The sequence below is a fragment of the Diospyros lotus genome, chromosome 6, assembly GCF_014633365.1.
Source record: "Diospyros lotus cultivar Yz01 chromosome 6, ASM1463336v1, whole genome shotgun sequence".
Taxonomy (NCBI): domain Eukaryota; kingdom Viridiplantae; phylum Streptophyta; class Magnoliopsida; order Ericales; family Ebenaceae; genus Diospyros; species Diospyros lotus.
In genome coordinates this window covers 16,432,748-16,445,805 of record NC_068343.1, presented here as the reverse complement: position 1 = coordinate 16,445,805, position 13,058 = coordinate 16,432,748, and the positions used below count along the sequence as shown (strand labels likewise).

General features: G+C 35.7%; 2 protein-coding genes across 3 annotated transcripts; both read left to right on the top strand.

The window, feature by feature from the left end:
* Positions 1-729: 729 nt before the first annotated feature.
* On the top strand, positions 730-12,870 carry LOC127803412 (uncharacterized). Of its 2 annotated transcripts, XR_008023521.1 has the most exons (6): positions 730-1,071; positions 1,161-1,259; positions 1,372-1,591; positions 2,448-2,549; positions 2,885-3,012; positions 12,560-12,870. XR_008023521.1 is itself a non-coding variant. In XM_052339613.1 (5 exons), the coding sequence occupies exons 1-5, from the start codon at positions 856-858 to the stop codon at positions 2,944-2,946; spliced, it is 699 nt and encodes a 232-aa protein (XP_052195573.1). In that variant the 5' UTR covers positions 731-855; the 3' UTR covers positions 2,947-3,166. The 2 variants fall into 2 exon arrangements, 1 of the variants encoding a protein (XP_052195573.1); XM_052339613.1 differs by lacking the exon at positions 12,560-12,870 and having other exon boundaries at positions 731-1,071; positions 2,885-3,166.
* LOC127803411 (uncharacterized) lies at positions 2,913-12,870 on the top strand. The gene is made up of 6 exons (XM_052339611.1): positions 2,913-3,012; positions 10,679-11,021; positions 11,108-11,206; positions 11,304-11,490; positions 11,577-11,678; positions 12,560-12,870. The coding sequence occupies exons 2-6, from the start codon at positions 10,713-10,715 to the stop codon at positions 12,628-12,630; spliced, it is 768 nt and encodes a 255-aa protein (XP_052195571.1). The 5' UTR covers positions 2,913-3,012; positions 10,679-10,712; the 3' UTR covers positions 12,631-12,870.
* Positions 12,871-13,058: the final 188 nt, after the last annotated feature.

Genomic DNA, 13,058 nt, shown 5'->3' with positions numbered 1-13,058 from the left:
ATTTGGAAAATTCAAAATAAGAATTTACATGATTTTTTTAAAATAAATTTAACAAATATTTTTTATATTTTATTTTATTTTATCTATATCTTAATTAACAAAAACTACTTTAACGTATAATTGTCCAATTTTTCTCATTTTCTTATCATCAAGAAAATATTTTCAACATCTATCACATTATTTGATTAGCTCTGCACATCATTTGTGTGTGTGTGTGTTTTTTTTTTTTTTTTGTTGATTTTACTCTATAGATAATTTAAAATTTATTCTAATAGAGTTTCAATTTTTATAACAAAAATTGATCATCCTATGTTTTATTAAAGTAATGTTTGTTAATTAAAATATAAGATGTAAAATGTCAGAGATGTGAAACATTTCAGATGTTTGTCTTTTTTAATATGTTTATTAAATTTATTTAATAATTTTTAAAAAATAAATTACGTGACTTTTTATCTTAATTTTTTTAGATATAATTATCTTTCCCTCCTCAAGATAAGTGTATCTTGATTCTTATAAATAAAAAAAAATGACATTTATATCCCTTAATGTATTTCAAAAAAATTAAAAATATTTTTCAATTTTATTTTAATAATTTCATATTATAAACTAAAAATATTTTAATTTAAATACTTTCTTATTTTACCCATTTTATCATTCGCTGGCTAGCTCAGAACAATTTTCACACTTTCCGTGAAAGAGGAACTGATTCACGCGGATAAATTGAGAGACACCACGTGACCAGACCCGGGCGGGCTGGAGTCAACCACAGGCCGGCAGCCGTATCTGGTGGCTCTCCTCCTCCTCCTCCTCCATAGTGATCAGCAGAATCCAAGCAGTGAAACCCAGAAGACTGGGATGGGGAGTGAAATCCAGAGCAAACCCAGAATCCTCTGCCTCCACGGATTCAGAACGAGCGGTGAAATCTTCAAGAAACAGGTCGGAAAGTGGCCGGAGAGCGTTCTCGGACGGTTGGACCTCGTCTTCCTCGACGGGGCTTATCCGGCCGCCGGCGAATCCGATGTTGAAGGCTACTATGATCCTCCCTACTACGAATGGTTCCAGTACAGCAAGGTCAGATCTTGCTATACGTATACATCGACTATGAATGGTTCGATACAATTAATTTATATGAGTTTATGAAAAGCTGTTCTCTTTTCTAGGATTTTGGAGAATACTACAACTTTGATGGATGTATTGCCTACATAGAAGATTATATGGTAAAACATGGCCCTTTTGATGGTCTAATGGGGTTTTCCCAGGTGGGTTTTTCATATTTTATCCGATTTTTTAATAATAGTTCTGTAAGAATAGGGTTCCGTTTAGCTGTGAATTTTGATGATTATAATTGCTGATGATGAACTACGACTATAGGGGGCAAGTATTTGTGCAGCATTGCCTGGAATGCAATTGGATGGGGTGGCACTCACCAAGGTTCCCAAGATCAAGTTTGTGATTGTAATTTCAGGGGGAAAGTTTGGAGGATCAGAAAGGGTTTTGGGGAGCAAATATGATGGATTGAAGTTTGGGCTGCCAAAGCTGGCTGCTAATGCATTCTCATCGCCAGTCAAGTGCCCTTCCCTTCACTTTATAGGTACTTCTTCCATTTTCGTATTCTCTGTTACCGAATTGTGAAGTTACTGTGGGAAAACTATTGTGGGGATTTTGTAGAACGTGAATGAATTCATTATCTTCAAGGCGTTATTTGGTTCCTCTAGAATTGATGTAGGGTTAATGGCTAATGACCTTCTAGATTAATCAAGGTTAGCAAAATATGTAGCCAGCAATACTGGAGATGCTGTTATAGAACAATCTCTGTATAGAAGAAAAGAAATAGAACGAGAATGGAATATCGATTAGGTGTTTGTAATAAATCTTAAGACTTTGTCTAACCATCTGTTTATAATAGATGTAGAGCCACATTTAAAGGACACACTTATCTTGAATAGGCACTTCTAAGAGACATGCCCTTTCATAAGCGTCCATTTGAAGAGATATGTTCGAAAAGTCAGGTATCTTCAAAGAGTTAACATTATTTATTGCTGATCAATGAAAAAGAGATACAAAATGTCCAGCAATACCGTCCTTTCCTTTGGATCCAGTGCTAGAAAGATTTAGTTTTTGATCGGTATTTTACCAGTGCCCTGAAAATTTTGCTTATGATTGAATATAAGACAGGATAATGTTAGATCTTGCATCAACGGACCTTTACCTAAGAATTACAGGCACTTTGACGACTTGTGCTGTCGAACGTTTATGATGACACCACACTTGTATACAATTCCAGATGCATGTTGAACACTTGTGCAAATCTGTCGCTCTGTTGGCATGTTTGTACCATACCAAAGTTTTTCACTTCTAGATAAATGCTTATGCATTACAGGCGAAGGCAGACTCTAAAAGTGCCGTGAATTACTTGTATTTTCTAACTAAACGCCCTTGCTTTACAGGTGAGACAGATTTCTTGAGGGCAACCGGGAGGGAATTAGCAGAATCATTTGAGGAGCCAATTTTTCTTCATCATCCCAAGGGCCACACAATTCCAAGACTTGGTTAGTTCTCGTGCAATTCTCTCTCTTCCTCTAGCATTTCCTTATGATATAAATCGTATGTTCGAATAGCCACTGCTAGGAGTTTCGATAAAATCAATTGCATTTCAACATATTATGTCCTTTCTGCTTCCCCAATACTGGGGCTCTTCATTTTATGCTCCTTTTATGAACCCAAAAGTTTATGAGATTGTTGGTAACGTTTCTACTTTTTGCATTTGTTTTTTTCTTTTTCTTTTTTTCACATAGTTTATAAGCTCTTGACTGTGTTTCATTCTGATCAGCATCCGTGTAGAAAAACTATTTGATTCTCATTTCTCCGCTTTCCATCTGAACAGATGAGAGAGGCTTGAAGACGATGCACAGCTTCATTGACAGGATTGAGACTATAGAAAAGTAGAGGAACTGCTCAAATTAAGCCCAGAATTGCTGTGCATTAGCATCTTCACACGCGATTCGTCAACTGGTATGGTCAAGAAAACTGCAATCCTACGTCAATTTTAAATGAAGATTTGATTATTGTACTAAAAATAGATCTAATTTAGATGATCCAATAAAAGTGGTATTGATTGACATTTAAGAAAACTGCGCATACTCATGAATCAAAGTTTCTTGTTTTTTTTTTTTGTTTGATAGATGGAAAATAATTAGAGATGCTTATATTAAAGGTATGGAAAGATTTAAATTACCATCTCATATTTGTTATAAGTTGTTTGTCACCACCTAAGTTACCTTTTGGAATAAAGGATGAAGCTATTTGCTTTTTTAGGGTTAAGTTTAAGAGAAAATGGTCTTTTATGTATTGAAAAATGCTACTTGTACAAACAATTGGGTTACCAAGAAGATGATCAAAGACGCCAAATGAAAAAAATGCCCTCACTCAATTTTGTAGATTCATCACCCCAATCCTTGTCTACCTTTTCTTTCTTTTGCCATGTTTGCTTCCAGCAAGTTCCGCCTTACCTCGCCTCATCGTCGCATTTGCCTTCCAGACCCTCGATGCATTCTCTCATTGCCTTACTGTAGTGCCTCGCATGACCGCCGCTGTAGCGCCTCGTGCGATTGCCACTACATCCTATTGTCGCCTCACACCGACCCCTGCTGCACCATCTCGTCGTCTCATTGCTGCTGCCTCTGGATAAAACCCAATTAAGCTTCATGAAGTCCAGGCTTCTCTCATCCGCGATACCTTGATGATCGATGATGAAGTCCAATCTATGAAATCTGATCGGACTTCATTATCAAATAAAGCCTGATTCAATCATTGGGCCTGTCATCCCATCAGTACATGTAACACGGTTCGTATGTGTATTCTTAAGCTTACTTTATGTCGATGTTCAAAATTGGTCGACCGTGATTCGTCAGCCCGCATTGATTAAATACACACGAATCCGAAGGGAAGAAACAAACAGCACAAATAACAAACGATATGCAATAGAGTTTTTACGTGATTCGGCCAGAACGATGCCTACTCCACGATTGTTCTCTGATAATTCTGGTAGAGTGACAATATGCAATTGATCCCCCCTATACAATGGTGTTTCGTCCCCTATTTAAGAGTTGGGTGTTTACAATTTTAATGACTTTAAAATATAGAAAGATAATATCACAGAGATAATTTGTCTTTATCAGCTCCACAAAATCGGGAATAGATTCTGTATTATCTAGGATGTGGTATGCTCTGGATAAGGCAGGTGGGCCTTGTCTCCGGTTATTACGCGGTCTTCTTGTCCTGCGAACTGATCGGATCAGCTAGCGAGCTAAAGGCCTTACTGGGAGCTCGGGTCTCAATAATCTGCGACCTTGCTAAGGTGTCCTCGGCCTTAGGTCCATTGGACTTTGAGAGGTTGGGTTAGCCTACTCGGTGAGGTCTAATCCATAAAAGGTGATTCGGAAATTACTGTAACACTTTAAGAGCTGGTTTTACAACTCAAAACTCGTGCCTAGAGGTATAGAAAAGGGTTGTACCTAGGCAAAGGCCAAGCCATTAATCGTGTTGGGCCAAGGGCTAATATAACACATCCCAAATGCTTAAGCCACTCAATAAATAAAGTAAATATATTTTTTAAAATAATTATTAGCATACGATTTTCATTTGTTAACATTTTGAGACAATAAAAAATAATCTAAAATGTTATTGAAAACAAAACTTGTGTTATCTAATCTTATGTATGATTTTTCAATAAAAATGATAAAAAAATTATGCAATACAACCTTGTATAGAATTATTCAACAAAATAATTTTTAAGTTGTTAAAAAAAATATGATAAATTTCATATAACACGTCTAAGATTTTGGTGAAAAAACATCAGCCACGCTTTCACCTTTTTTTAAAAAAACAATCCCTCCTCTCTCTCTCTCTCTCTCTATCTCTCTCCCCTACCAACCTTTTTGTCTTGTCTATCTCCCCAACACTTGTTGTCACCACCAAATACCAATTAGAACTTTGGCATCATTGAAGATGACTAACTTCACCGCCTCAACCTCTTTATCATTGTTGACAAGCCTATACTATTCACCTCCTTTGACATTATTGGTGGTGTCGAGGACATTGTCTAGTGGGGGGTCCCACGACTACCACTTCGTCACTACCTTTGTTGTTGATAGCTTTGTCAAACTCCACAATCTCCAACTTTGATCACTACAAAAAAAAATGATATATAGCGACGAAAAAATTCGTTGCTAAAATATCAAATTTCATCGCTAAAAAATTTAGCGGCGGGCATCTTTTTGTCGCTAAAAGTGGCGTCGCTAAATTTTAGTGACGGATTTTGTGACGGGTCAAATTAGTGACGGAAATTTTTGTCGCTGATTAAAAAAATAAAAATAAAAAAATAAAAAATATTTTAGCGACGAAACTTTTTGTTGCTAATACATAATAAAAAATTAAATATTAAAAAAATTAAAATAAATTTGAATCAGCGACGAAAAAATTTTCGTCGTTAATCAACGACGAAAACAGTTCCGTCGTTGATCTTTATTAAAAATAATAATAATAATTAATCTATGGACGAACACGTGTGCGCGCTTATATGCCAAGTGGCGCCCCCTTGAGCCACCACGTGTGCGCTAGAATTAATCCCCTGAGTGTAACCTCCTTTCCTCCCTCCTTGGTTTCAATCCCAAATTCCTCGCATGGGCATGCGCGCGCAACTATCTCTCCAGCAAGCCATCTCATTGTATAAACTGTACATATTAATTATATACTAAATTTAGTTGTAGCTGTTTTAATTTTATTTTAAATCTTTTAAATTCATAAATTAATATTTAAAAAAAATACTATAAATTTTTAAGTCAACTAATGTACCACTTAAATGTTGTAATTAATTAATCTCTTAAATATTTAAATTTTATTTGATTAAAAATCAGTTTAATACATTTTTGTTCTTATAAATTTTACAATATCATATCAATTTACATATTTTGATTTGTAAATAAAATACATAAAATATGCATTTAATACTAAAAAGTTTTAATTTTTATTTAAATTTTATAATTATTTAGCTACGAGGTACTCCCATTGCGAATAAAATTTAATTTTTAATTATATATTTAATTTTTTTATTATTTAGCGACGGAATATTTTGTCGCTAAATAATATTAATTTAATTAAATAATAAATTAAAATTTAGTGATTGGACAATCTTTGTCACTAAAAAATAAAAAAAAAAAATTAGTGACAGGGCAACATCCGTCACTAAAAAATAAAAATAAAAAAAATAAAAAATATAAAATTTAGCAACGGGGTCACACCCGTCACTAAGAAATAAAAAATAAAAATGCAAAATTTAGCAACGAGGCAACTCCTGTAGCTAAAAATAAAAATAAATAAATAAAAATGTAAAATTTAGCTATAGGGTCACACCTGTCGCTAAAAAATAAAAAAAATAAAAATACAAAATTTAGTGATGTGGCAACCCTCGTCACTAAAAAATAAAAATAAAAAAATAAAAAATGCAAAAATTTAGCGTTGGCTTCATCGCTAAAAAATAAAAATAAAATAAATAAAAAATAAAAAATCTCGTGGCTAAAAAATAAAAATAAAATAAATAAAAAATACAAAATTTAGCTACGAGATCATACCCGTCGCTAAAAAATCAAAAATAAAAAAAAATTCAAAATTTATCGACGGGCAACTTCTGTCGCTAAAAAATAAAAAATAAATTAAATAAAAATTCAAAAATTTTCGTCGTTAAAAAATAAAAAATAAAAAATAAAATAATTTTTTTAATTATTTAGCGACGGAATATTTCGTCGCTAAATTTAAAAAAAAATAAAAATTTGGCGATAGAATATTCCGTCGCAAATCTGAATTTCCGTCTCTATTTAGCGACAAAATTTTTTCGTCGCTAAATCCGTCATTAAATTACGAATTTTTTGTAATGGATAAGTTGAACCAATACAACCTTTCACCCCATGTTGAACAAAAATGGGGTTTGATTTGTAAAGGGAAATTGAACCACCTCTTACCGATTTGCATAATCGAACCTTGTTGCATTGATTTACCATGAAAAATCAAACCCTTGTATATATAGTTTAATTGGTTCGATGTTCAGCAAAGTGTTTTTTGCAAATTAATTTGCAGAAATCGTATCTCTCTCTCCATATATATATATGAAAAATACTATTGGTACACCTTTGTGTACACCTTAGACTACATAAATGTATATCAATGACAAAAAAGCCCCTCATAAAGCACATAGAGGTGCGTGAGACGCACGTGAGGCGTAGGGTATTTTGGTCATAATACCCCCTTATATAGCCCAAGCTCTACAAAATGGTTGTACATCTAGCATGATTATATATATATATACATATTCTCCCCCCCCCCCCTTTCTCTCTCTCTTTCTACTAACCCAACAATCTAGGTTTCATCATGGGGAACCCTTCTTGTCCTCTCCATTTCTCAACCCTTATCATTGCCACTGATCAGAACTTCGACATCATTGACAGCGACCAACTTCACCTTCTTGACCTCTTTATCTTTATCAACAAGCTTATTGATGGATTTGCCTCATTTAACATTTGTTGGTGTCTAGGACATTGTTAGGTCGGAGTCCTACAACTACCACATCGTCACTGCCTTTGTTGATAGCTTCCTCAAGCTCTACACTTGCTTCGTTAAGTCAGACCAGTATGACCCTTCACCCCATATGAAACAAAGATAAGGTTCGATTTGTAGAGGGAAATTGAACCACTTCTCACTCCTTCGCAAATCAAACCCTATTGCATCAATTTATTGTGAAAAATTGAACCCTTACGATTCGATTGGTTCAATTTGTAGAGTTTTGTTCTCTGCAAAATTGATATATAGAAGCCCTATCTCTGTGCGCGCGCACGCGCACCCATCCATGATAACCCAACGATCCAGGTTTCATACTGGGGTACCTAGATTGTTGAGTCATCAGTGATTGGACTCCTTGCTCCTTCTCGTTTTTTCCTCACGCTAACTCAAATATCTTGGTTCCATCGCTAAGAACTCATATTGCAAGGCCATTGCTGATTGAACCATTTTTTGTGTTATCCTAATGATGGGGAAAAAATTTCGAAGATCATAATTATCTTAGTGTCATAGCGAATTAGGTAGTAAGCGAAGGACACGTGTTTGTCAAGGGACAATTGAGAGTTACCACCTGATTTAAATTGGGGAGGGCACATGCCCGAATCATTCTAGGGAATACTCAAAAGTCCAAATCCAAGCCCAGCGAGTGTATCTCAATATCTTCGATCTCTTTGGTTCTCTCGAAACTCTTAAAGGGGATTGTTGTCTCGAGATTCTTGAAGATGATGGGCATATCTGTTCCTCCCAAGATCGTGGTTTCTAAATTAAGATGATCATTATCCCAAAATGCTTGGAGGATAACTTTTCTCCCAAGCGTGGAAACAAACTCAGCAACAAATCTCTTCTCCGCGATATCAAAGATATAATACCCCAAGAGTCCAGAAAAATGGTAGTATATATCGAGAATAAGTAAGGAAGGAAACAACACCAGCTGGATACCTTTTAGGCTGAATGTAGATAAAGAACTTTGGGGTTAAGCGTGTTTGAGCTGGGGAAGCTCAAGGATGGGTGATCCCCTGGGATGTTCGCGTAGGCCTATTAGAATAAGTTGTTCTGATCCTTCTTATCGCTCGATGCGGGATGTTACATGTGGTATTAGAGTAGACTCCCGAGCCTCTGAGTGCGGTGGTGGGGCAAACCTCAGCAAGGTCGCTGAGTCCCTAAGAGGGGGTACGTGTAGGCATCTTAGGCGAATCTCACATTGGCCATGCTAGGAGGGAGATTTGAGATCAGTTGTAAGGTCACATGACGAGGACGTCATGTGCTCAAGGAGGGGAGAATGTAATACCCCAAGAGTCCAGAAAAAGGGTAATATATATCGAGAATAAGTAAGGAATGAAACAACATCAGCTGAATACCTTTTAGGCTGAATGTAGGTAAAGAACTTCAGGATTAAGCGTACTTGAGCTGGGAAAGCTCAAAGATGGGTGACCCCCTGAGAAGTTCGCGTAGACCCATCAGAATAAATTATTTCGATCCTTTCCATCGTTCAATGCGGGATGTTACAAAAGAGATTCTCTCTAGTGAAAAAGGGAGAAACTCTTATCTTCAGGGAACGACCTCAGCTCCTCATAAATAGGAGTGAACCCAGGGGGATCATTACTTTTCTTCTCGTTTTTACTAAATACTCAAATTTTTATAATTTTATGAAATAACTTAAACGTTGAAGTGATTCTGAGGGAGCGGGTCCTTGACTCCTTTTGCATGCACTTAGTGTGAGACAAGGGTGGTGATTATCCTCGCATCATCACCTAATGATCTAGGTTCCATGGTTGAGGTATAAATTTAAATATGGCTTTATGGGTTTCAATAAATAGTGTTGGTTACTCTCTCTCTCTCTCTTACATTTGAGTTAAAAGATTTTATTAACCTCAAGCGACAATCAATGATTTTTGATAATAATAGAGCCATTTATTTCTTGACAAATTAAGGTTGGTTTTTCTAAAACCATTCAAATCTCATTGGTGTCTTAAAATTAAAAAATTATTTGAAGTCTTTGATAAATTAAAATAGTTAAAATAAACATATTTTCTCACTTAAGTATAGTGCAGGTTTACTAAAACAAACCTAACATGATTCATTTTACATATCTATTTTTGCACGTTCAAGCACAAAAGGAGAAAGTTTGCAATTACTATTAATATTCTATAATAATTACGTGCCTAGTAGCGGTAATTCATATGAAAAAGAATAAATTTACAAGCTTCGTACAATTTGTTTTATATGTTTTTTTTTTATTTTATATTGTGTTTTTTTGAAAGGCAACCGGATTTACATGTCACATACGCTCTTTGAAATATAAAGGAAGAATGGTACTAAATAATATGATGGAATCACATCCAATTCCATTGGATGAGGGATTGAATGGTCAATTCACCTCCTCATAAGTAAATCAAACAACTATTTAGAAATAGCCTTACAATTGCATTGATATACACAAAAAAGTTATTTGCCTTAAAAAGTCAAATAATCTTAGGACATTATTATCCAATGCATTTAAATGTAGTAGTCAAAGGTTTGCAATAAATTTTTTAAGTAATTATTTTTTTAAATTATGTCTTATCACTGACACTCCACCAACCAACCCCACAATATGATGGAGGATTACATTAAGAACCTATTGTCATGTTTCGATCTTAGGCACACTCATATGCGTTAGGGCAAAATACCCATATATTAGAGTCACTTTTGACCGATGGGCTATGCCCTGGGGGCAAGTAAATTTTACTCATACCTCATGTGATTTTAAGTCATTTATATAAAAATCTTTTATGATTTAAAAATACTTTTGAGAGGTTTTTGTAATTTAAGATTGTTATCATTGATTCTCCCTGATCGACAATAATTTTAATAACTAAGATACTCGTGGTTGTGAGTAAGAATGTAGTGACAATCAATGCATGAGAGGCGAAGCGAGATGGCTAAAATAAGAAAAAAAAAAAAAAACAGAGAAAGAAAAACAAAGTGGGAGAGTGACTTACCTGAAAACTAACGGAGTTATGTTCACCCGTTAAAAGGGGGTGAACAAATCCTTACTCCATTTTCGGAACACCTAAATTAAATTCAGCAGGCTGTCAGCTTCCCCAACACAGCCGGTGACTATCATGGCTTCACATGACGTGACCCGACTCGGATCAATCGCCGGCCAACTAACGCCCGACAATCTTAATCGAGCAACCGAATCCCACAAAATCAAGATGCAAGTTCAAACCATCAAAAAGCCCAGAGTCCTCTGCCTCCATGGCTTCCGGACAAGCGCCGAAATCCTCAAGCAGCAGCTCGCCAAGTGGCCCGACGCCGTCCTCGAAAAGCTCGACCTCGTCTTCGTCGACGCCCCTTGCCCCGCCCGCGGCAGATCCGACGTCGAAGGCGTTTTTGATCCTCCCTACTACGAGTGGTACCACTCCACACAGGTCAAATCCTTCTCGCTACCCCCGTTCTGATAATCCTACGGTTCCAATTGGTCGTAACATTTTCCTTTTCCCATAATTTTTTGTAGGGTTATACAGCGTACTACCACTTTGAAGAATGTGTTGCCTATTTGGAAGATTATATGATGAAGAATGGACCCTTTGATGGGATGCTGGGTTTTTCCCAGGTGGGTGTTGTTGGTTTGAAAGCAGCTTGAAATTTCACCCGATTTGTGGCTTGGGATTTGTCTTCTTGATGGGTATTTTTATGGGGTTTTCTTGTAGGGAGCAATGCTGTCGGCTGCGTTGCCTGGAATGCAATTGGAGGGCGTGGCACTAACAAAGGTCCCGAAGATTAAGTTTCTGCTTATAATATCAGGGGCAAAGTTTGGAGGATTAAGGTTTGGGTTGCCCAAGCTGGCTGCCAATGCCTTCTCTTCCCCGGTCAACTGTCCCTCGCTTCACATGATTGGTAACAAAATTATAATTCCATCAAAATTTCGCTGCAATTATACTTTTAGAACGACTCGGTCAATACCCCAAACACCTCGTGTGCAGGTGAAAGAGATTTCATGAAGCAACGTGGCATTGAATTATTGGAATCATTTCAGGATCCTTTCGTGATATATCACCCCCAGGGGCACACAATACCCAGACTCGGTTAGTACCATACATTACAAGACTCCTTGAATTTCAATTTTGGGGCGAGAAAGATGAATTCTTAAATAAATTATTATATTTTAATTTGAAGATAAAGTTGACTATTATAAATAGTTAAATAAATCACTATATTTTTAGATCTAAGATCACACTGACAATTATGGTAAATGTCATTCTAATGGTGTCAATGACATTTTTATTCTATTGAGATTATGGTCCTCGTACGATTTGTCGCTTGTATCTTTTATTTTATAGAGGAGATAAATCGTAAATGGACCTTTGATCATTGTTTAGATCGAATATCGAATTTGTGAGCTACTGGTACTAACCCCAGCATATCACTTGTCCACCATTTGACCTATGCCCTTGAGCGATATTTTTATTTTATTAATTTCAGTATTAAGTAAATCATGCTCAATAGTTGATAATACTAAATCCATATTCAAAATATGTATGAAAGCCTAACTCAAACTTTAATTCTAGATTTGTAGATCTCCGCACAATAGCAAATGCCTCACAACACAACAACCCTAAAACCCTAAATCAAGACCATAAGCACTTTTTGTTGGCATTTGGACTTTGATTTTGAATTTAATTTTATATTAGTGTTTGATTAAGGATAAAATTGATGTCATTATTAATGTAATTAAAACGTTGTTGATGGTATTAAAGCGACTTTTACTATTTACTATAATAACTATCACGCTTGGGTATAGAAGTACTACACTTATTTGACATTTTGTAAAATAGATGGTTAATTTAGTCTTCAAACCAAGCTTATTTAACCCGCCAAAGAACGATTTTGAGTATAAATTCTCATTGGTCAGGCATAAGCAAACTCACGTAATCTTGTGAATTTCGTTTTTGCTCTATGTTGCTAGACGAGAAGAGCATGCAGATGATGCTCGGCTTCATCCAGAAGATTGAAAAGATGCAATTGCACGGGGAATAGAATGGCATGGCAGATGTGCTTGGATGCAGATTGAGTGAGTGAGTGATGGATTGTAATTTGTAAGTCCCTGTCTGCAAGCCGGGACACATTTGGGAGAAAAGAAAATGGTTGAACAGAAAGCATGGATGCTGCTATATCACCCAGTGATGTTTTCTGTTTCACCATCTTCAGTTTTTATGATTTCATTTTACAAAAAATTAAAAAAAAATAAAACATAATTCATTTCTATTAAATATGAAATCGGTTTTAGACTCCAAAAAATAAAAGAATGTATTCAAAATCTTGCAAAAGAAGAGACGTGGAGATTTGACGGTAAGAGGAGAGGTGAATGATCAATGCGGCTTGACGAAAAAATAAGTTGTTGCCGTTGTAGTGGCAGAGAGAGGCATAATGGTGCTAGTCATGGTTGTTAAATTCCTGATTTTACG

Coding starts and splice junctions, on each gene's coding strand:
- LOC127803412 (XM_052339613.1), top strand. CDS start 856: ATGGGGAGTGAAATCCAGAGCAAACCCAGAATCCTCTGCCTCCACGGA. Junction 1,260..1,371: donor GTCTAATGGGGTTTTCCCAG/GTGGGTTTTTCA, acceptor CTACGACTATAG/GGGGCAAGTATTTGTGCAGC. Junction 1,592..2,447: donor CCCTTCCCTTCACTTTATAG/GTACTTCTTCCA, acceptor CTTGCTTTACAG/GTGAGACAGATTTCTTGAGG.
- LOC127803411 (XM_052339611.1), top strand. CDS start 10,713: ATGGCTTCACATGACGTGACCCGACTCGGATCAATCGCCGGCCAACTA. Junction 11,022..11,107: donor AGTGGTACCACTCCACACAG/GTCAAATCCTTC, acceptor AATTTTTTGTAG/GGTTATACAGCGTACTACCA. Junction 11,491..11,576: donor TCCCTCGCTTCACATGATTG/GTAACAAAATTA, acceptor CCTCGTGTGCAG/GTGAAAGAGATTTCATGAAG.